General features: G+C 37.1%; 1 protein-coding gene across 2 annotated transcripts in view; it reads left to right on the top strand.

The window, feature by feature from the left end:
• Positions 1–25558, top strand: part of ZNF385D (zinc finger protein 385D) — a 718409-nt gene that overhangs the window by 118528 nt on the left and 574323 nt on the right. For both annotated transcript variants that reach the window (XM_059664070.1, XM_059664069.1), the window contains exon 2: positions 16749–16967. In XM_059664070.1, coding sequence (XP_059520053.1) covers positions 16749–16967 — 219 coding nt within the window. The remainder of the gene's footprint in view (positions 1–16748; positions 16968–25558) is intronic.

The raw sequence follows: 25558 nt of genomic DNA, 5'->3' as shown, positions 1-25558 counted from the left end.
GACAAAATTGTCAATGGAAGAAATAGAGTTCAGAACCACACTTTTAAGGTCTCTCAAGAACTGTTTAGAAGCTGCCGATAGACTTAATGAGATCTACACGAAAACTAATAAGAACCTCGATCTTATATTGGGGAACCAACTAGAAATTAAGCACACACGGTCTGAAATAACGAATATTAAACAGACGCCCGACAGCAGACCAGAGGAGCGCAAGAATCAAGTCAATGATTTGAATTGCGAGGAAGCAAAAAACATCCAACGGGAAAAGCAAAATGAAAAAAGAATCCAAAAATGCGAGGATAGTGTAAGGAGCCTCTGGGACAGCTTCAAGCGTACCAACATCAGAATTATAGGGGTGCCAGAAGATGAGAGAGAGCAAGATATTGAAAACCTATTTGAAGAAATAATGACAGAAAACTTCCCCCACCTGGTGAAAGAAATGGACTTACAGATCCAAGAAGCGCGGAGAACCCCAAACAAAAGGAATCCAAAGAGGACCACACCAAGACACATCATAATTAAAATGCCAAGAGCAAAAGATAAAGAGAGAATCTTAAAAACAGCAAGAGAAAGTAACTCAGTTACCTACAAGGGAATACCCATACGACTGTCAGCTGATTTCTCAACAGAAACTTTGCAGGCCAGAAGGGAGTGGCAAGAAATATTCAAAGTGATGAATACCAAGAAACTACAACCAAGATTACTTTATCCAGCAAAGCTATCTTTCAGAATTGAAGGTCAGATAAAGAGCTTCACAGATAAGGAAAAGCTAAAGGAGTTCATCACCACCAAACCAGGATTATATGAAATGCTGAAAGGTATCCTTTAAGAAGAGGAAGAGGAAGAAAAAGGTAAAGATACAAATTATGAACAACAAATATGCATCTATCAACAAGTGAATCTAAGAATCAAGTGAATAAATAATCTGATGAACAGAATGAACTGTTGATTATAATAGAATCAGGGACATAGAAAGGGAATGGACTGACTATTCTTGGGGGGGAAAGGGGTGTGGGAGATGTGGGAAGAGACTGGACAAAAATCGTGCACCTATGGATGAGGACAGTGGGTGGGGAGTGAGGGCGGAGGGTGGGGCGGGAACTGGGAGGAGGGGAGTTATGGGGGGGAAAAAAAAGGAACAAATGTAATAATCTGAACAATAAAGATTTAATTAAAAAAAAAAGAATATTTAATTTTGACATTATTGCAGGAGGCCTCCCTTCCCCCTTACTTATCTACCCCCTCTCCTCTCTCCCCTTCCTTGCCTTTACCAAATTGTCCCTGTCCATGGGGTATGCATATATGTTCTTTAGCTAACCCCTTCACCTTCTTTATCCAGTAATTACATATCTTTGCTGCAAATATCAATGGTTGCCTCACCACCATATGTTGAGAATACTATTTTACTTTTCCTTCTAAATGTGAAATCTATAAATATTTTCTCTATCTTTAAACTTAATATAACCTTTTAAACTTACCAGATGAACCTGCCAAATCAAGAATTACAAGTTCTTTGTTCATTTTGGTTCTCTTTTCTAGAATATTAAGTACACTCGTGTTTTTATGATTCTGTACACACTTGCTGTATCTGTTCCCCAGCCTTCTAATCTGGATTATTAAAACATTTACTTTCCTCTGTAAATTGTATAGAAGTAATTCATGAATACATACTTGTTGAAAAGCAACACATATATTTATAGGGTATAACGTAAAAAAGGATATCCATTTCTGACTGTTACAGAGTGGATAGTATCAAGTCAGCCCTCCCTTTAAGCACAACTATGAAAGATACATGAAATAACAAAAGGCCGTTTGAAACTGGCCATGATAAGGGAAGGCAGAACTATTGAAGGCAAGATGCCAGAGAAAAAGAAACAAAAAGAATAAAAGAGATATTTCAAGCAGCTTTTGTCCATCAAGGCATTTGTCTAATCCTAAACTGTGTGAGGTCATGACTTCCAGAGACTGAACAAATAAAGGTGCAAAGAGACTGAAACTCTAAGGAGAGCTCCTGACAGACTCCCAGAGCTGGAGAGAGAAACATTGGCATTCACGGTCAGGAGGCAAAGCTAGGGGAGGTTCCACGACTTGCATGTGAAACACCAGAAGACTTACTCCCTAGGAATGAAGGCCAGATGCCCATAGTCTGAGGTCTCATTCTTTGATTGATTTAAGAGGATCTGCTTCAGTTCTCTTTGAAGGCCAGAAGAAAAGTAATTCTCTCTGGAGGGAACAGACATGTCCTGGGACCCCTGTACATTTTTATGCACACTTCCCACTAGTCAATATAATTTTTCAATCACATCAGGACTATTCAGATCCTAGAGGCCCAGTGCACGAATTCGTGCATAGGTAGGGTCCCTTGGCCTGGTCGGCAATTGAGGCCTATAGGGGGACCGGTTGGCCAGGGGGGGAGGGACTGCAGGAGGTTGGCTGGCTGGGGAGGAGGGGCCAAGGAGGTTGGCTGATGGGGGGAGGGGCTATAGGAGGTTGGCAAGCTGGGGGGAGGGGCCATGGTTGGTTGGCTGTGGGAGTGCACTGACCACCATGGGGCAGCTCCTGCATTGAGCATTTGCCCCCCTGGTGGTCAGTGTGCATCAAACCGACTCGTCATTTCAGTCATTCTGGTCGTTCAGTTGTAACGGTCGCTTAGGCTTTTATATATATAGATTGTAGATATAAATTATAAATAAGATTAAAAATCTTAACCAAAAGAAATAGTAAATCAGTAGGCCATGATATTGTTATTTTTAAATAACTTACATTATACCCCAAATAACAAGAATGGAAAGCTATCTATGTAAAGAAAATAAAAGGCCCATATCTATGTCATATTACTTGTCATTTCCTATGGATAGATGTGTTTAAATGATTGAAACTTCACCAAGAAATACTGTAAAAGCATAAAGTAATTAATAGTGATCAGTTTTAAGTATATCAATATTTATTTTACCTCAATACCAAGTTACTCCAGATAGTTCTAGTGGGTTTTTTTCATATCACTAGGTTACTATTTATGTAACCTGGACTCTTTAAAGCTTTTGATATTAGTGATTGCTTATGATGACTAAACATTATGCTCAATGACCACAGATATATTTGGAGAAATTACTTCTAGATACTTCAAAATAGCTTTTTCTTTTCTCATTTAAAATTAACTCAAGATTACCAACATATGAGTTGAAGATTACATTAGTAACAGAAAAGAACTATCTTTTAAAAATCTATTTGCTATACCTCACAAATGCAGCTATCATTACAGAGGGCAGAAGTCAAAATAAAATTAATATATGCTACGGTATCTGAGCCCAGGGGATGTGCTATATCATGGAGAGAATGTCAGTCTGAACATCAGATTTCCCATCTTCTATCCAACTTCTACTATATTTGAATATTATTAATATATTTGCCCACAAGTAATTGTTTTAGAAACTACTCCACAGCAGCAATATAAAAATCTCAAACTGTGATGGCAACACTTACCAACAATATTGTTTTTATTGCTTCATTACACCCGCTGGGCCATTTTTATTGTTGAATTTAATCGGTAAGCGTTCATTTTCCAAACAGTGCAAACACATTAGGGCACAAGTGTGTTAGAAGTAGTAAGGAATGACAGATGGCACTTGAGGGTTAGCATATACACAGCTCTGTAAGTAGAGCTCCCTTTCTAGGATATCCTAATATCATTTGGAAGGCAGTGTGTGCAAAATGAACAACTGAACAGGTTCAACAGGACACAAAGCAACATAGATGGTCTACTTGGGTTCCCTTTCTATTAGCTGCTGCTTCTGTGCTTGCCAAGAAAAACAACTTTGAGCTAGTGAAATCTGACTAAATATCATCACCCAAAGAGAGACCCACAAGACAAGTCTAAAAATGTAAAATTTCTGATGGTGAGGAGGGGAGTAAAGACTTGTATTCCCATACTACCTTTCTCCAAGTAATGAAATTTACCTTTTCTTCTCAAACTCCCTCCCTCCCTTTCTCCATTTTTCTTCTAGGTCTCCTTCTCTTGATTCAAATTTTCTTTTGGTTATTACTTCCCCCTTTAGATTGAATTTTGAGTGCTATGATTTGGCATGGGGCTATAAAATTAAATGTTATTTCTAAAAGTATACATATGTATAGGTGTGTGTGTGTTGGGGGGAGAGAGGGAGGAAGGGAGGGACTAATCACTGTAGGAGAGCTTTTGTATTTTACAAGTAGATTTTTGTAAATTAATTAAGGTCTTAAATACTCCTTAACCACCCAAAGTGCCCCATTAGTTAGCATGAACTTGAAAGCCATATGGTGTTGATTAGTGCTTAGTGATCTTATTTTAATAGATCTCAATTAAATAAATGATTGCAGTATACGCACGCTTCATGATACCAGTTGGTCAGAGCATTGTCCCTTGCACCAAAAACAATTGTGGGTTCCATTCTCGTTCAGGACACTTATCTAGGCTGTGGGTTCAGTTTCGGGTTGGGGGGTATATGGGAGGTAACCAAGTGATGCCCCCCCCCCCAAAATCAATAAACATATCCTCGGGTAAGGATTACATTTTTAAAAAAATTGATATTAGATAAAGGTACTGAAACAGAAATGAAGAACTTTCAATCAAGACTGGCCATTTACTTTCTTAACTGACACAGGTCTTTTTATGTGTGAGGGATTTTAGATTTTAGGATTTCCTCACTTGTTACAATCGAGGCTGAAGAAAGCATTAGGCTCTGCCTTTAGAGCCAAGGCCTGAGTTCAAAACCCAGCTCTGCCACTGATTGGCTGTGCCTAACCTTCCTCCTCTGTAAAACTTGGGTTAATTATAGAATCTACCTCATTGGCGATATTTTGAGGGTTAAGTGAACTAATACTTGTAAAGTGTTTCAACAGTAAATGGCACCTAGTAAATACTAAATAAGTGTTTCTAAATTACTAGTTTAAAAAACACGAAAATATCCCTGAGATTTTCAGTAGTGTTATAATTCATTGTGAACACATTTCAAAATATGGTATTGGTATCTGGATACTTGTTTTGAGCAAGATTATTTTATGACTACTGGGACATATGTAGTTCATCCAGTAAGAGTAGGAAATGAATTAAGAACTGACTGCCTTTGAGCTTATTTAGATAATAAAAAAGATAGGTTAAATGGGACCGTAGTGAACAATAATTACAACATGGTTTCATCCTTTTTAAAAATGGGTTTATATCTTTCCCTAAGTCAATTGGACAATTACGTATTAGTGAATGTATCTAGTATAGCAAATAAGTTTTCATCTTAAACGGCAAATGGGAACAATATGTGGATCCATACACTGAGCTATTCAGTGTGTGAAACCCCATCCAGGCTCTGAAGGAAAGGGAGTCGTGATTGACTAGTGAGTCTGCCATGGATATACATCGGGTGATCTGGATCTTCATGGGGGAAATTATTATTTTTCCACCTGTTTTATTCAAATATGATTTCTATGTTTGGGGTCAGCGGTGTATAGCTGGGATGTTTTAACATCTAAGAGGAAAATGACAAATTATTTTTTTTAAAAGGTGAGGTGGTAAGTTGTTGTGGGAGTTTCTCTAGACAAACAAATACATTTCTTTGGAAATCTGGGTTAATTTATAATTTAATTAATGCAGAAGAGTTAGATTGTGTATTAGTTATCTATTGGTGCATTATCACAGTAAACTTAATGGCTTAAAATAACACTGACTTATTATCTCATAGCTTCTGAGCATCCAGAGTTCAGGCATTGCTTAGCTGGGTTCTCTGGGTTCTCTGCCAGCTTGTAGATGATGGGCAAAAAACAGAAAAGTTTAACATAATGTATCAACTGAATGGCTAATTTAAATGCTCTACCAGTCAAATAACTCAGCAACACACCAGTTACTTTGTGGGGACTTAAGGGTTTTGAAGCATAGGGTAAATATGACTATGACATTCTGAATAAGAAAGCTGATGAAGAGAGATGGTGGCACGTCTTTGGATGCTTTTAGGCTTCCAGAAGTTGGTTGCCAAGATATCAGCCAGGGTTGTGGCCTCATCTGAGGTTTGATGGGGAAGGAACCGCTTCCTCCTTACTCATGGAGTTGATGGCAGCATTCACCTGTTGGTGATGGCCTCCATTTCTTCTTGGATGTTGGCCAGAGACAACCTTAAGCTTCTTGCTAAGTGGTGCTCTCCAGAGGGAAGCCGATAAGGCAGTTCTTCAAAGCTGGCAAAGGAGATGAATTCCTCACAAGATGAGCATTGCCATCTTCTATAACATAATGCTTTATATCTCATACATCTAAACGCATATATTCCCATCACCTTTACCATCTCCTATTAGTAGAAGCAAGTTTACAGGTTCTGTACATGCTTCAGGGAGTCAGCTACATACTAAGGTCTGGCTACCATCAGGTGGAAGTCACAGGGGCTGTTTTAGAGTGTCTGTCACAAGTGTATGCACAGATTTTTCAGGGAACTTTTTCTTGATATGAGAAATATTCTCAAGCAGCATGAAGCTATTCTGAATCATTAGTAGTATCTACTCTACTCATCTAATACCAAGAAGGGAGAAAATGTAAAATATTGAGCTAAGAGTATTTAGGTGATTTATAAGAATGATTATGATAAAACTGGATGCCAGTAACATCATGAGAAAGTCTTTGGTATTAAAGAATTAGACATGGACAATAGTTGAAATCATCAGAATAACAAACTACATTTTAAAAAGGCAGAGTTTTTTTTGGGGGGTGGGGGGTGCATGGCTGGGAAAGCAAGAAAATCCTCTGGCTTTAAGCATAATGAATGAGAGGCAAAGCTATGTCTTAAAATAAACTAATAACTCAAATATTCAACTGCAGAATTTGCAAGCCCAAATCTTAGTCACAACAAATACCACAATTTTACTTTTCTTTAGCATGTAACTGATTATCAAAAGTCATCCTAAGCCCTAACCGGTTTGGCTCAGTGAATAGAGCATCGGCCTGCGGACTGAAAGGTCCCAGGTTCTATTCTGGACAAGGGCATGTACCTTGGTTGCGGGCACATCCCCAGCAGGACATGTGCAGGAGGCAGCTGATCGATGTTTCTCCCTCATCATCGATGTTTCTAACTCTCTATCCCTCTCCCTTCCTCTCTGTAAAAAATCAATAAAATATATATTTTTAAAAAGTCATCCTAAAATCCCCAGTTTCACCCTCTTCTCAAACTCCACGTATAACTAGAATATTTGTTTATGCCATTTGCCAATATACCAAGTACCTAAAAGAATGCTAGACACAACGAATGTGCTTAAAATACATATGTTGAGTCACTTTTCAGTGATCATCTCCTAGTCCTTTCTTGACATAACTTTTCACCAGGTATAAGCCAAAAACAATCTCTCTCCAATTTAAGTCTCCGGAAGTTTTTCTGGGGCAAACCACTCTTAAGTTTTATATAAGCTGTTTTAGAGACAACATAGGATGCAAGTGAAAGCACAAAGTTATTTGGTGCATTCTCAAGGAAACAAGGTTAATATTTAAAGTAGCTTTATAAAAATATATGGCCTGAAAAAATCAAGAACCTGGCTCATGAACCATCCTCAACATTCCTGGTAGGATGGCAGGGACACTGGGTGGCATAAGTCTGAGTGTCACAATTAACCAAAGAGGCCCTGAGGACATGATTGATTCAAGAAGAGATTCCTAAAATTGAGAGAGAGAGAGAGAGAGAGAGAGAGAGAGAAAAGTAAACAGATCAAAATATAGAAAAATATTTGCTTGTAAAAAATATTTTTTTCCCATTGGACTTTGAAACTTTGAGAGATGATTGTAACTGCATTGAAAATTAAGATGTATGTGACCTGTTTTCAAACACAGGTTCTAATTGAAAACTGACTTTAAAAAATTGCCTTTATTTTAACTTTGAGTTTAAACCATGAGCTCTTCTTTGGTCTCAGAGAGATTCTAGCCATGATTTTATGATGAGTCACTTCAAAAGTAAAGTAAGATTTTTTTTAAAATCTGAGGTCACAAAAGAGAAATTTTGATTCTGCAATTACAATTTTAGAAGCTGTGTGCTTAAAAGGGGGAAAGGAATGCATTTAAAGTTTTACTCTCTATCTCATCCTGCCACCCCTGGTTTAATTTTAATATGTGAATTCATGAATATCCACAAAGAGTTCCTTCATCTTGTGAAAATTGTAATGACAACTTTGGTTTGGGGCCATGATGTAATAAAAACTGTAATTGAAGTTATGATCCATTAACCTCGATTTGTCTCACGTAGTCTTCTATAATATCATTTTGTTATAAAAGTAAGATATTACAATTAAAATTTCCTAATTTTTAAAGTTCCCAAGTATATTTAAGTCAGGAGACTGCTTACATACTAAAAAAAAATAAAGACATGATAATTGATTTACATTGTCTGATTTTCTGACTTTCCTCCAATTTATCTTTAAAGTCTGATTATGATAGCTACATTTGTGTGGATTATGTAGAATAAATCCACACAAATGTATATAGATATATATATCATTAAAGCTGAGTGTTGTGCATGTGAATATAGTATGTGTACATATTATATATTTACAAAGTTACAATGATGCTATTTTTAAGCCTAGTGTTATGGGAATCTCCAGATACGGCAGTTTTAATTTTAAATTCATACTGCACTCTAGTGGGGAATGAGATCAATGCAAAATTGTTCTTGTGTTGGTACTTCATAGGCCTAATTATGAGCCATTTACAGTTTTAAAAGTGAAACATAGAATAATGCTGTGGTATATAATTTTCTCAATGGAGAAATGCTATAAATAATATTTACATATTGTTTATTTACTATGTTTAGTATTTAGCCATTATAGTACAACATGATTTTATTTCTAAATTATTATGAAAATAGAAGAAAGCTCACTACTGGGATAGTTTATTTGATTTCTCATAGTATATTTGAAATATAAATAAATATGATTATACTAGAGGCCTGGTGCACAAAAATTTGTGCACTCGGGGGAGAAGGGGGGGTCCCTCAGCCCGGCCTGTGCCCTCTCGCAGTCTGGGACCCCTCCGGAGATAACGCCCTGCTGGCTTAGGCCTGGTCCTGGGTGGCAGAGGGCAGGCCCAATCCCTAGGTGCAGCCCCTGGTCAGGCTCAGAGCAGGGCCGATTGGGGAGTTGGGGCACCGCCCCCTGTCACGAACAGAGCAGGGCGGATAGGGAGGTTGTGGCCCCGCTCCCTGTCACACACAGAGCCGCAGGGCGATCAGGGGGTTTGGGCGCTGCCCCCTGTCATGCTGATCCCGGTGCTGGGGGGCATATTACCCTTTTACTATATAGGATAGAGGCCCGGTGGATGGGTGGGACTGGCTGGTTTGCCCTGAAGGGTATCCTGGATCAGGGTGGGGGTCCCCACTGGGGTGCCTGGCCAGCCTGGGTGAGGGGATGATGGCTGTTTGCAGCTGGTCACACACCCTTCAGGGTGGGGGTCCCCACTGGGGTGCCTGGCCAGTCTGGGTGAGGGGCTGAGGGCTGTTTTCAGGCTGGGACTGAAGCTCCCAACTGCTCCTTTTTTACTTTTTTTTATTTTTATTCTGAGCCAGCTTTAGCTCTGAGGCTCCAGCTCTTAGGGCTCCACTGCTGAAAGCAGATATCTGGTTTGTTTGCATTCTATAATCAAAACAATGTATAATTCCAGCTCTGAGATCCTGGCTGGCTGAAAGCTGGTTTCTGGGGTTTTGTTTAGCTTCTATATTTGTTACAATGTTTCAAACTGCAGGCTCAGAAGCTGGCGAGGCAGGCGGGGAACGTTGGTTTCCTCCTCCGTCACTGAAGCAAGCAAGCCTCATGGTAGTTTCAAGCTGCCTGGCTGCCGGCCGCCATCTTGGCTGGCAGTTAATTTGCATATCGCCCTGATTAGCCAATGGGAAGGGTAGCGGTCATATGCTAATTACCATGTTTCTCTTTTATTAGATAGGATAGATGTACTTATACTATATAAATGCTACTACAAGGAATTCCTATTTAATAAAGAGGTAATATGGTAATTAGACCAAACAGCAGAATGACCTTCTGAGGCAGCCAGGGCTGCGAGGGCTGAGCCCCTTGCACAAATTTCGTGCATTGGGCCTCTAGTGTGGAATAAAAGTTAAACCCTATATACTCAGGTGAGGATTAAGAAAAAAAAAGTTAAGCCCTCTGTTTTTCTACCAAGAAGACAGAAGAATGATCAATTTTCTTCATAAATTTTAAGAATGAGTATTATATTTTAAATATTTGCTTGTACTCTTTTAATTATGATCTTACTTTTATGCAGCGACTCTATTTAAACTCCCCACAAGCACCTTTGACAATATTGTCTTTGTCAACACTAGAACCACCGTTTGAATACTTAATTGTTTTTTACACTTTTTTGTACTTTAATTAAATGAATGCTTTAAAAATTTATATAAAATGTCATCTATTAAATTTTTTTATTAAATTTATTGGGGGTGATATCTATAATATTAAAAGCATAATATGCAAATTGACTGAATGACCGAACAGCAGAATGACTGTCTGGACGACCTTCTAGACGACCACGTTAGGACACCCACTAGCACCAGGCCAGCCAGGAGGGTGCGATGTGATTGGTCAGGGGCCCGGCCATCGCTTCATGATCACCCTGCAGGGGAAGGCCCAGACCACCGACCCGCAGGCTGCGGCAGGTGGGCAGGGCCTTCCTCTGCAGGGGCGATCCATCACGGGGCTCCCAGACTGAAAGAGGGCGCAGGCCGAGCTGAGGGACCCCCCCGACCCTGAGTGCATGAATTTCGTGCACAGGGCCACTAGTTGGTTGATAAGATTACATAGGTTGCAAGTGTACATTTCTATGATACATGATCTGTACTTTGCATTGTGCACCCACCACCCAAAGTCAAATCATCTTCCAATACCATAATTTGGCTCCCATTACCCTTTACTGTCCTCCATCCCCCTTTCTTTCTTTTTTTTTAATTTTAATTTTATTTTATTGATTTTTTACAGAGAGGAAGGGAGAGAGATAGAGTCAGAAACATCGATGAGAGAGAAACATCGATCAGCCGCCTCCTGCACATCTTCTACTGGGGATGTGCCCACAACCCAGGTACATGTCCCTGACCGGAATCGAACCTGGGACCTTTCAGTCCGCAGGCCGATGCTCTATCCACTGAGCCAAACCAGTTTTTGGCATCCACCCCCCTTTCCTCTAGTAACCACCATACTGTTGTCTATGTCCATGAGTTTCAGTTTTATATTCCACATATGAGTGAAACCATATGGTTCTTAGCTATTTCTGACTGATTTATTTCACTTAGCATAATATTTTCAAGGTCCATCCATGTTGTTGTAATGGCAATATTTCATGTTTTCTTATGGTTGAGTAATAGTCCATTGTATATACATGCCATTGTATATATGTATATTTTATATATGTACAACATATGTTGTATATATTATTCAGTCCTCTACTGAAGGACACTTTGATAGTTTCCATGTCTTGGCTACTGTGAGTAGTGCTGTATTAGACATAGGCAAATCAATGGAGCTTGGATTTGTGACTTTGAAATAAAACACTGAAATTACTTGTAGGCAAAATTTTCCACTCAATATAATTAGGTACTGCTTTTAAGTAATAACATGCTTTTAGATAATTTTATTTTGTGTGAATGATTGTGCAAGTTGTGATAGAGTTGAAATACTAAACTAAAACTGAAGTTTATGAATTCTTATATGGAGATTGGTTGAATAACACGTGTGTGTGTGTGTGTTCGTGTATGTGTATGTGTCTGTGAATAGCTCATTCTTCATCTTGATTGGAACAAATTGTAAATAAGACACGAGTACTGTTGATGTGTGTTTGAGTTTTGTTTGGGGGGTTGGTAGATGAGTTATTTAGTAGGCAAAGTTGAATTAGAGAAAATGGCTTATACTCATGGTCCATATTCAATTTCTCAGCCTTTCCTTCCAAAATTGTATTTACCTTGACGTTATAAGGCAACTGGATAATTCTGGGCCTTCTCTTCAGGCATGTGAAGCCATTACACTTTTAAGTTCATATATGGCCGCTTAAAAGATAAGAGAATATAATTTTAGGCTAATTTTTAAATACAGATCCAAGATGGTGGGCCACACAAGAGGCAGTGGAAATGAAAGAGCAAGAGATGAAGAAGAGAATAGAAGCTGCTTTCTTTGTGTCCCCCCCCCCCCAGAGTATTACACAAGTTTATAAAAATAGAGAAATTCCTGTTTTATGTCTCAAGGAGAGAAACAGGATGATCCTTGCCCTATTCCCCAACTTAAAAAAAAAAAGTCGAATAGCCCTGGCCTCTTTGATCATTGAGCGTTAGCCTGTGGACCGAAGGGTCTGGGTCCCATTCCTGGTCAGGGACATGTAACTAGGTTGCAGACACCATCCCAGCCCGAGTCAGGGTGTGTGCAGGAGGCAACCGATTAATGTGTCTCTCTCACATCAATGTTTTGCTCTCTTCCCCCTCCCTAAAAATTAATGGGGGGAAAAATCCTCTGGTGAGGATTAACAACAACGACATTTAAAATAAACCTATTATTTTAGAATAGTTATAGATTTGCTGAAAAGTTGCTACAATGGTGGAGTTCCCATACACCTCACCTACCCAATATCCTCTATTATTGACACATTCCATTAATATGGTGTGTTTGTCACAATTAATGAACAAATGATAATTCTTAAGAACCAGTGAAACTATACTTTCTTTGTATTATATTAGTTTTGTTTCATTCAGGGTTCTTGTAGTGTTCCACAATCTCATCCAGGATACTATGTTTAGTCTTAATATTTCCTTAGGCTGCTCTGGACTGTGATAATTCCTTGTTTTTGATAACCTTGACAGTTTTCAGGAGTAATGGTGAGGTATTTTGTCAAATGTCACCCGTTTGGGTTTTGTCTGATGTCTTTCTCCGGATTTAACTTGGGTTATGTGTTTTTGGGAGGAAGACCTCAGAGGTGAAGTGCCATTCTCCATACATCATATCAAAGATACAGCCATCCACACGACTGTCAGTGTTGTTAGCCTTGATGACATGGTGAGGTAATGTCTGCTAGCTTTTTCCACTGTGCCATTGCTTTATTTACTCCTCTGTACTGTACCATTGGGAAGCAAGACACTAAGCATAGTATATACTTAAGGTGTAGAGAGTTATACTCCATTCCTCCTTGAGGGGAGTGTATCTATTTAAAATATTTGAACTATTTCCATTTGGTCAGTTTCTATCTTCTTCCCCATTTTCTTTTTTAATCCTCACCCAAGGATATTTTTCCATTGATTTTTAGAGAGAGTGGAAGAGAGAGGAAAAGACAGAGAGAAATATCGATGTGAGAGACACACATGGATTGGTTGCCTCCAGCACGTGCCCCAACCAGGTTCTAGGCCAGGAAGGAGCCCACAACTGAGGTACGTACCCTTGACCAGAATGGAACCGGGACCCTTCAGTCCACAGGCAGACGCTCTATCCACTGAGCCAAACCAGCGAGGGCTTCTTCCCCATTTTTTGTATCAGTATGTCCTCATTGATAGTCATCTTGGGTTAACTGTGGCTTATAATCCAGTAATAGGTTATTTAGGTTGTTGCTCTAGCTTTGGTTATTGAGGGTTTCTTCAGTGGGCTTTTGTATTTATTCCCCAACTTTTGATTATTATTCAATTGGGTTATATCAGTTAGGGTCTGCCAGGGGTACTTCCTGTCAACTTTGGTGGGAGGGGAAGAGAAGATCAGCACTTTTCAGGACAGTCTGGATATCAAATGCTGGTGCTTTGGTATAAGTAGTAACATTTCAACTTTTGTCTCAGAAGGCTTTCTAGTGGGTCAAAACAATGGACTATAAATTAATTTAAAGAACCATCTTGCCTCCCAGGAAAACCAGTATTTCCTGTTTTATTTTACACACATTATGCTCAGACACATAGTTTAATGCAGCTTACCAACCATGAGTTCTCTTATGTATGCCATGTTTTAATTATTTCTGTGAATCTGATAGATTAATTATAGTTCCACATCTATAAAATTTTAAAAACACACACAAGCAAATCGTTAATTCATACAATAATAATTCCCAGGATAATTCTATTCCTTGAATCTATTACATGATACATGTTAGAGCCACATTACTACATTAAACCACAGATTTTCATAGTGTCTTAGTGGTTTGGGGGATGGAGACATGTTGACTCCATCCATGTTGGGAAAAAATAGACAAATTGATCAAATTTGGGGAGTTTCAACCAGCTGGTTAACCCCTATGTATGAACACGGAGTTTTTTTTTCTCAGTAGAACTCAAATGAACAAAATTTCCCTCCCAGAATTTAAACATGTTACTTTCACTATATTGGGAATAAAAAAAAAATCACATAATGTCTCACAATTCAGAGTGCCATTTGAGGCATTGCAGCTTTCTTGCAAAATCTATAAATGTTTTGTGATGGCACATCCAGTCACAAGAATTTATTTGACATTCTCCTCTTCTCCTAATGTCAAAAGTCTCCCATAGTTAATGTCTCCCATCGTTACCTTACTTTCTGATTCATTTGAGTTGTTGTCCTTGCCCCTAGAACTCTCCGTGCAAAATTAATGGTTTACTCTGCCTGATGACAAGACTTCATTTCCTGTCATGACCAGGGAAACCCTCATGCATAAGCAAATAAACCTCACAGCCTTAATAGAAAATTTCTCCTCCAATATTTTCATCTGCTAAATTGTTGTTAGACATTTTTATTTTATGAGTCAGGGTAGAAGAAAAGGTTTCTACAAATATTTAGCAAAAACGATGGGTGACAAGGGCTCAGGTACTGAGACTATCTGTGTACTGTGGCCTACATCTGACAAATCTAAACCTGTCGTTCTATAAACTAAAGCTCTTTTTTGGGTAATTTCTTTCAAATATGTGGATTTATTTTTTTCATAATATGTATACATGTGATTAGATTTAAATTTTTGAAAATATAAAAAAAAGGCAACTGTTACCCTACCAGTAAGCATCAACTCCTACTAATATTTTTCTAAGTCTTATTTGTGTTTCACATATTTGTAAACATATGTACATTTTTACCTTGTGTTTGTTTTTTCCTTATTGTATGGAAAGAATTTCCCATGTTATAAAAATGTTCCAATCTTCTTTTATTGATTATACAATATCACAGTGATTAAATATATCATCATTTATTTAATATTTTTCAGTACTTAATGATATCTGAGATAAAAGACTAAAACTATAAATGAACTCTAGAAAAAAGTTTTGAAACATTCTGAATGTAACCTAGAGTATAAAGAAATTCATTTCTTTATATAAAATAAGAAAAACTAATATATTTATATAATTTGCTTTAACTGAAATTATGAAATAACTTTGCAAAGTTTCCAAATTTTCTTTTAAATATGAACATTTGAAATTTATATTTATTATTATCCTAACAGGGCTACCTGAGTAAGAAATATAAAGTTTCCTTTTTAAAATGAGGTTAAAATATTTTAAATAACTTAGTCCTCAAAATGTATGAATTATATATTTAAAAATCTTTTACTCCTTAAATTGTCCCCTTAAGATCCTTTAAGAGATAAAACTATTGTGGTTGGCTTAAGTTCAGCAGTTATGTTTTCTTTATTTCAATTGCTAGCAAACTAATTCTTGCATACTGTTAGTATTATTTAGGCATTTGTTATCTCATTTGCCTGATCTCAAAGCCCATGTCCTTCCTATCATTATAAGTAAGGTGGATAATGGCAAAGACTAACCTTGTCTTGCTTACCAGTTCATCTTCATAGCCTAGAAAGTACCTGCCACATAGTAAATAATTAATAAGTATACATTAAAATAATGATTTGCTTTCCATTGCCAGTAATCCCAAAGACTACACAGTAAATCCTTGAAGAATATGGAAAATTAAAATAAAGGAATTATATCTGGACTATAAGAGTTCTGCAGAGTGCTGTATAGAGAAAGCACAGAAAATTTTTTAGAAAGGAATCATTAAGTGACTTGTAAATAAATAGTAAAATATGTATTGCAATAGTTCCTTTAATTATTGCCATTTTAAGGCCAGAGGTGCTAGAAATGTTAATTGCCCCCTTTCTCTTAGATTTGAATTTACAAAGCATGTATTTATCTAAAAATAATATATGCAAATATAATTCATAGATCAGTTACACTCTTTTTCACCCTGATTATGAGTCTATCTTGAATATTCAGAACCTGTTTTGTGCTTCTGATATAAAACATAAAATTTTAGATGTTGAAACCATTTTAGCATTTTTTTGCATATTTAGGATGGGTCTCTTCAGATATGTGACTTTACTTAATTGCAAGTATTATAAAAATAAGATAATTTTATTTAGTTCAATCAAAAGGGAATATCTAATACATTAATAAATGCTAGAGAACAAGATGATTAAGAACTGGGATTTGGAGATGAATAAAACAATGTTTATCCCCACTATACTCTGCAACCATAAGCAAGTTATTTATCCACTCTAAACTTAGCTTCCTCAGCTATGAAACAGGGAAAGTTAAATGCCTAATCTATTATTATGATTTGACATAGAAAAAATGAAGTGAAATATTTGCCATTTGCGTTTCATTAAAGAGGTTAATCATCTTTTGATAGTACAAAGCAACCTATTGAAATAGGAGAACGTGGACATTTTTAATTCCTAAGTGTCTCGACACTTTATTTGCTACTCAATTTAATTATATAATGGAATCCAGAAGTCTTGACCAGCTTATCCATAACTTTCTCTGCAACCTTAGATTTCACTTGTGCCCAAGACGGAGAGAGTGAGGCTGACTTTTTACCTGATGACTTCGAAGAGAAACCAGAAAGGGAAAAGAAACATACTAATTTCACTTTGTGCAACGTGTGTAACATTCAGCTGAATTCGGCCGCTCAAGCTCAGATCCACTATAACGGCAAATCCCATCAAAAGAGACTGAAGCAGCTCAGCAATGGGATACTGAAAATGGACAATGGTAAGTTTTTCTGAAAGCATGTCTTCCCAACTTTCCATCACCAACTACAGTGATTTGTGTCACTGCAGATATGAAGGTAAGAGAACGGATTACTTTCTATTTTTAAGACCTGGAAAAAATATTTAACGGAAGTTTATAGCACAGCGTATTATAAGTTAAACAATGCCTCCCAGCATCTTGGAGAAGAAGACATTTTGTTTGTTGTGCATACCTCACTGTACGGGGGTGTGGTCAGGACCACCGGGGCATTTGTTATGATTTGAAAGAGTTGGCATTAAAGTTGCTTGACGTTTGTTTGCCTTTAACATGGTTATTTGGAAAGGGGCATCTTTTTCCATTGTATAGGAAACAATGTTTGTGTGTTTTTAATGTGTTAAACAAAAAACTGTGATGTGTGAAAACTTTGCTGAGAGAAAGGGTTTATTGAACCAAAAATGCTCGCCAGAGAAGGACCACGCCCTAGGGCCTTCTGTCTGAACCTCCAATAGCAGGGCCATGTGGAAAAGACACATGTCTGCAGGACTGGAGTTGATGGGCTCTTTTATGGAAACAGTTTGGGGAAGAAAGATGTAAGTTGTTTAGAAAGAATTTACATTGACCATCTGTATGTCCACTTTGGAGAGGTGTCTATTTAGGTCCTTTGCCCATTTTTTAATTGGATCGTTGTTTTCTTTTTGTTAAGTTGTATGGACTCCTTATATATTTTGGATATGAACCCCTTAACTGACGTGTCATTGGCAAATACGTTCTCCCAGGCAGTGGGCTCTCTTGTTGTGTTGTTGCTGGTCGCTTTTGCTGTGCAGAAGCTCTTTATTTTGATGTATTCCAATCTGTTTATTTTCTCCTTAGTTTCCTTTGCCCTAGGAGATGTACCCACAAACATATTGCTATGAGAGATTGCTGCCTGTGGTTTCTTCTAGGATTTTTATGGTTTCCCGTTTTAAGCTTTTTATCCATTTTGAGTATATTTCTGTTTGTAGATAAGGAGGTGGGAGAAGGTGAAGTGGGGCTACTTCTGGGATAGGGGCAGAGTCCACAAGAAGAGCAGTTTGCTCCTGTGGATTGGTGTTGGGCAACAGTCTGGAACATGCATGTGTAAGCAAGAAGCAGAGGCGTCGGTGGTCAATGGCACCTGGCTATTCTCTTTAGATAATCGCAGAAATACCATCCTGAATTCAAAGTTTTAATGTATACACAGGAATGTAGGCAGCCTCGTGTTGGGCTTATCGTGCTGTTGTTAACTGATTAACTACTTTGCTTTTTCCTTCTGGCTTGCTATAATTTAATTTAGGACATCTCAGAATTTTCTCCTTGCCATATGCATGTTAGGGGCTTCAGTTGGTTGATAAGATTGAAGTTGATTTTAAAGCAATACATATCTTCTAAAGTCGTGTTTTAACTAATAAAATTGAATCTATTAATACATACAGATTGTTTAAATTTGCTAGTGAAAATTCATGGTTTGTCTAATTTTTTTAGACTATTATTTTAAAACATATGACGATTTTAGGAGTACACATATTATTTTTTTCCCCTATGGCACTTTTTAGTAAAATCATTAAAAACACCCAGGAGTTGGTTTAGGTCATATTAGTTTGGCCTGAAATTATACTTTAGAAGAGCCCTCACCTTTAACTACAAGTAGATCTAATTATAGGTAATCAACCTACTTCATACTAGTATTATTTCTTTTACATAGCTTCACGTTCTCACTCAAAAATGTGCCTTTTCAGGCCTATTGAAAATAAGAAAGGAGCCCAATTCCAATCTTTCCATACACATTAATGATAATGCCTTTAACTATACGGAGACCAAGCTAAAAATGGGAATTCTCAAGAATAGAGGACCCTATAAATTCTTAATCAAGAACATTATCGTTTTTAGTTTATTTAGAGAAATATACGGAAGTTGTTTTACTTTTCTCATTAAATACGTGACCTTGCAAAAATGACCACTGTGAACTTCTTCCATCTTCAGAAAATCACCAGCTCAATTTAGATTTCAGCTGGGAAATAGAGTGGTGTCAAGAAAGGAATAGAACAATGGAGATGTTTACTTGAATTTATCCAACCTCGTCTATAATTTGTTTGTTTAAGGATGCAAATAACATGGAACAAATTTTTATTATTGTGGGATGAAAAAACATATCATTTCTGTATTGAATACATGGAGAACATTGTATAATTATATGTCTAGACATATATCCTAATATACACTACAAAGAATAAGAATCAAGACAGACATCCCCATATTTAATAGATGGTTTCTGAATATCTGAGCAAAATGTGGCATTTCTCATGTACTTCACTTAGAGGAAACGGTCATCTGAAGATCACAGTGAAAAAATATATCATGTGTACTAATTAACTTTTGATAGTGCTGCATTCTTTGCAGAGTAAAATTACACGGAACACATGCTCATGTAAGCCTTCAAGGTCCCTCCTGTGAGTTGGGAGTTGAGATCCTTCTCAGGCATCACCCTCCGGCAAAGGGAGCTACCTCTCCTGAATTTGCTCTCTCTCTGGGGGAATACTGAAAAGCATCCCAGCTCCTTTCCTCAGAAGTGGGTAGACAGCCCTACTGATGTCACTGGGACAGTTCTATCACAGTCGAGCCTCACCCTCTACCCAGTCCTGCTTTCCTCATGCATCACTGCTATAGGTTCCTAATGCACAAAATCATCTCAGGCTACCTCCTGGGTATCCCCCAAACATGCCATCAGTACTTTTTGAGTCTTTTTAAGTAATAAGCAGAATATGCTTTATTGTGCAAAAGCAAAAAACAATTTCCCCTCCTATGTATTTTCCATTTGATGTCTCTACATAAGCTTTATCATAAGAAATGCAGAGGGAACAAATAGTTAAATAGTATTTATTGTTCCAGGTATTTTATATACATTATTTGTGAAGCCACAATGAACAGTTCTGCAAAGCAAGTGTTATTCTATTTATAAATAAGATAGCCAAGAATTTAAGGGACTAAGAGACTTTGCCAAATAACTCTGTTTGTTTATAAACTTGCCCATGTCTCCATTATCAGTAGGGTACTAATTTCTCTAGTAAACTGACATTCAAGTATCAACAAATTTATGTCTATATATATTCAGGTATTTTCTAAAGTTACTGACTTTGTCATTTTTTAAAGGCACTTAACATACATTATTGCAACAAAGCTGTTGATTTCTTAAATTCTCTTCACCACATTTGTTGTAAATATCTTGTGCAGAATGGAGTCATATAAATAGACCATTTTGTAATTTATCACTATGCATTCCCTATTATTCCAGAAATATATTTATTTTTAATTTAGCATACTTTTCAAAGATGAGGTACGATACAGACGTGAAGGGGCAGAAGGCTATTCTATAATTGAAAGTTGCTTAAACATGTAGATTATATCATATTCTAGAGATTCCACAGTTTACTCTCTCATGAAAACAATAAGCCAAAGAAATTCAAATTCAATCCACATGGATTATTAACTTTCTATTGGATAAAATCTTTGATTTTATATTTGTGAGGAATTTAAGTTTTGCAAATAACAATTATTTTTATGATAAAAAATAATACTGTTTCATCTGGGCTGTCCACAAAATGTTTAGAAATAAAATAAAAATCACCAAGAATTCTACAAAGGTAACTTACCTCTCTAAACCTTTTGTTACAATTATCCCAGTTATGCAAATAAATATGAGTAAGCAATAAATTATACATACAATATTGCATGCATTATAACATAATACTGTTTTCATATCATTACTTTTTATGGATGCATATTTTAAAGAAATTAATAATGGAGCAACATTTCTGGCTAGATGTTGAGATTGTGCTGATGTAGGTCATTTTGCTTCTCAAGTATGTGATACATTATATAATGAAAAAACCTGAACATTGTAATGAGGTTTAAAAGGAAGTATTATAAGGGGTTTTATCAAAAAATAGAAATGTGAATATTGGAGTAAATATGTTTCTTTGATTCAGAAGAACATTTTGGAATACCTACTACTAAGTGTACAACTTTCAGGAGATTTAAAACCTTTATGCCCAACTAATTTCATGTGCTCACCTTGGATAAACTGTTGTTAATGCTTGCTGGAGATTGAGTAATGGGTTGACCTGTTGTAATGGCTTTATTTTATTCACACTGTCTTTGTCATATTTGAGTTATTTTAGTAAGCCTGGTTTTCTATGTTTATTCTGAAGCTGCTATCAAATAATTCATTTTTATCTAACATTATTCCAGTGCTCATTATTTTGTACCACATTAATCTGAAACATTTTTACCCTTATCTATCTCCTTAGCATTACATTTTCTTTTATTTAATAGAAAAGCTAAATACGATTTCACTTTCTAGCTCTCAGTGATTTATTCTCTTTTCTCTTTTAATTGATTGTCCCAGATGAGGTTTAAAATATCAGTAGATTTTCAGTTTACAAGATTTTCCTTCTGTAACATTGGTAGTTAATAAAAAACAAAATAGCTTCATAGAATTTTCTGGTACCTCAAGACTTGATTTTATATATAAACTCATTTATATATAGATTTGTCTCATCTTTTTTTATCTCCAAGGACTATTTGTGATTTGCTAGAATGTCAATAGATTAATTAGAAGTCGCCAGTACATTTTTGGATTCATATTAATTCCAAATTTATTTAATAATGATAACTGCTTTCTTAATTACATCTTATCCAAATTAGTCTATGGCATATTTGTAGTGTGGCAGTAAGGAATATTGTTTTGTTCATACTTCTCTCTTTCTCTCTTGCTGACCATGTCGTTTAGAAGGTTCAGCCAAGGTGAGGCAATGAAAAAATGCTTCCATTAAATTGCCCAATATTATGTAATGACATTTTATTCTTGTGTGAGAGATCTAAGTTTCTTTCTTATCATTGGAGGATAAATATACAGGAGAAAGTGACAAATGCTAATTTTACCATGTTCAGATTTTAAGTAGATTTCTGACTTTGGTTATTGATTATTTTTCTCCCTGAAGAGAAAACACACTGATTATTTCAAAGAAAATAGACTATTAGCCACTAGCTATTTGTTTCACCTCGACTTAATATTAATTCCATTGGAAGATGCTATCTTTTTCAACACAGAGATTTTTTAAAAAATCGAAGTTACATCCTTGATAAACCCCTCTTTCATGGGATAATGTTGAAGTTTTACAATCTGAGGCTGCTAACCCAGCCTGACCCCTGTCTGAAGACCACCCCAGTGAGCTGCTGCACCCAAGAAGTGAACTCTAGTTCTTCATGACTCTTGTTATCAATGAAAAATTAGATTAAATGACCATTAAGAGAAAAAAAGAAGAGTGAGTTAAATACATGTCATTTAGTTTGGGAATAGAATTTATTTGGGATATCAGAGCTTTCCATTTGTGATTCTCTGTGTATATTTGCTTGTGTATGTTTGGGAGAGGTTTGAAGAATTATAGCATTTGGGAGCTTACAGCACTGGCAGTATAAAGCTGAAAGGGCAGAATACTTGTATTGTCCATCTGGACTTCACATCTGCTTAGCACAGTTGTCAACAACTACCTCTTGTTCCCTCACCTTTTGCCTCTTTCAGTTACCAACCACTTCCAGGCCTACTGTTTCTCTACCTTTCAATCTTAGAAAAATAATCACTTTTCTACTTTTCTAGGTTTGAAAGTATTTTTTTTTTTTTGCTTTTGTTCTGTTCTTTTTATATTTCCCCTAAACGTTATTTCCCATGATAACAGAGCTAGTAGATAATAGAGGTGGGACTCTTTTATGTATACATTTCCCCTTTATAAACAAGTTATTTTGCAGTTAGAGTTCAACCCTATTTAAATTAGCTTCCTAATTTCTATAGCTTCACCCCAGGTATGCTTTATGAATCTATTAATAAAGATTATTTTATTAGACTTTAAAATATGAATTCTGTTTAATAAGAGATAAGAAAAAATTTAAATAGCAGCCCAGATACATCTATTTCCTCTCCTTGTTTTCTAAATTGCAATGCTATGACACAAGAAATTTGAAAACAGAAGTAAATAAATCCATAACAGAACTACACACCTGAGAAGAGTAAAATAGTGAGGAATAAAAATGCTGTGAAACACTGAATATAAATAAAAATAAGGAAACCCACAGAGGTAGAAAAAAGGGCTCTATCACTTAGGTTTCCAACAAATGAGTATCTCTAAGATTAATCTGAACTAGCCTTCAAGGTGGAGCTCACAGTTTGATGAAAACTCTGATGAAGTTACTAATGTTGGTTTTTAGTTAGATGTGAGACATAAGTGTTCTCTTCTTGTTATATTTTCAGTGATGTTTTAGGGTATGGTGTGGGGAACCTTTTTTCTTCCAAAGGCCAATTGGATATTTATAATATCATTTGAGGGCCACACAGCATTGTCAGCTTAAAAATTAGCCTGCTATATCTGGTAAAACATTTAATTAACTTACCCCTAATGCTTTGGAAGGGCCAGACCAAATGCTTTTGTGGGCCTTATACTGCCTGTGGGTCAGTTTCCCACCCCTGTGTGAGGGACTCTCATAGAGCTATGAATCATGAAACCAAAATCTACCTGTAAATCTAGCTCTGTGGGTTGTGAGAGCTTCCTGAGCATGGAAGGTAATTTGAGGTGCAGCTAATCCTTTTGTGGTGTGGAGGGTCTTGCACTCCACAGCTTGCATCTGCTGTGGCTCTCTTGCTTGGCATTCCAACTAGCACACTTTACATCTTCATCATAAAAGAGTGTCTAGATGTATACTAGTATACTTTATCTCAAGTTACTTCCTTGGCAATATCTACTTACATAAAAATCCTGGGTGTAACATCACTTCCCGAAGCTCAACCAACCAGAAGGAAGTCAGTCCTGCAGGGGTCATCCTGGAAACGGCTGTGCCCTCCCCCAGGTCTTTCCCAGAGGGTGAGGTTTCAGGCAGGAACCCGCCCTCGAAGTGTGGAAGTACTGAATCCTGGGTTGCCTGCCAAGGGCTGCGCCCTCCCCAAGCTGTTTCCTGCGAGGCATGAGGGAAGAACCCACCCTTGGAGCACCAGGAGTGCCCAACAGTAGCCAGTCCTGGGTTGCTGAGGTGAAGGCCACAGTGTGGTAGAACTCTGGGTCTGGCCCAACAGGGGGTATGGCCGGCCTTCAAACCAGACCCTGACAGTAGGGAGGAGGCAGCCCCATTCCTCACAGAATCTGCTGTTGGATAGCTTGCTGTCACTGGCCTGCCAGCCAGGAACCCCATTCACCTGCACCCCGGACCCTGACAGGAGGGAGGAGGGAGCCCCATTCCTCACGAAATCAACAGGTGGCCAGCTTGCTGTCAGGGGCCTGCCAGCTAGGAATCCTATTCACCTGCATATCTGTATAAAGTTTTAATACATTATATTAGAGGTCGTGGTGGTACTGTTTTACCCACAGCGTCTACAGGAATTGCTGCAAATTTACTTCTCGGTGGAAGCACCTTTCATTCCCAATATAAATTACCGATTCCATTAAATGAAACTTCAATTTCTAGACTCAATATAAAGAGTGAAGTTGCTAAAACTATTAAAAAGCCCCAACTTCTCATTATTGATGAATGCACCATGGCATCCAGTCATGCTATAACCATCATAGACAGATTACTAAGAGAAATTATGAGTCTGAATGTTGTATTTGGTGGGAAAGTTCTTGGAGGGGATTTTTGACTGTCTCAGTATTGTACCGCATGCTATGTGATTGGCCATAGTACAAAGGAGTTTAAAGTACTGCAATGTTTGGGGATGTTTCAGAAAGTTGTCTCTTACAACAAATATGAAATCAGAGGATTCTGCTTATAGTGGATGGTTAGTAAAACTTGGAGATGGCAAACTTGATAGCAGTTTTCATTTAGGAATGGATATTATTGAAATCCCCTGTGAAATGATTTGTAATGGATCTATTATTAAAGCTACCTTTGGAAATACTATATCTATAGATAATATTAAAAATATATCTAAACGTGCAATTCTTTGTCCAAAAAATGAGCACGTTCAAAAATTAAATGAAGAAATTTTGGATAGACTTGATGGAGATTTTCACATATATTTGAGTGATGATTCCATTGAGTCTACAGATGATACAGAAAAGGAAAATTTGTCCATTGAATTTCTTAATAGTATTACTCCTTTGGGAATGCCATGTCATAAATTAAAATGGAAAGTGGGTGCAATCATCATGCTATTGAGAAATATCAATAGTAAATGGGGTCTTTGTAATGGTACCAGATTTATTATCAAAAGATTATGACCTAACATTATCAAAGCTGAAGTATTAACAGGCTCCGCACAGGGAGAGGTTGTTCTGATTCCAAGAATTAATTTGTCCCCATCTGACACTGGCCTCCCATTTAAATTGATTTGGCGACGGTTTCCTGTGATGCCAGCATTTGTGATGACTATTAATAAATCACAAGGACAAACTCTAGACAAAGTAGGCATATTTCTACCTGAACCCATGTTTGTACATGGTCAGTTATATGTTGCTTTCTCTCAAGTTTCAAGAGCATGTGATGTTACAGTTAAAGTTCTAAGTACTTCATCACAAGGGAAATTAGTCAAGCACTCTGAAAGTGTTTTCACTCTT

This window comes from Myotis daubentonii, chromosome 14 (genome assembly GCF_963259705.1).
Source record: "Myotis daubentonii chromosome 14, mMyoDau2.1, whole genome shotgun sequence".
Taxonomy (NCBI): domain Eukaryota; kingdom Metazoa; phylum Chordata; class Mammalia; order Chiroptera; family Vespertilionidae; genus Myotis; species Myotis daubentonii.
This window is presented reverse-complemented; position numbering and strand designations above follow the sequence as displayed.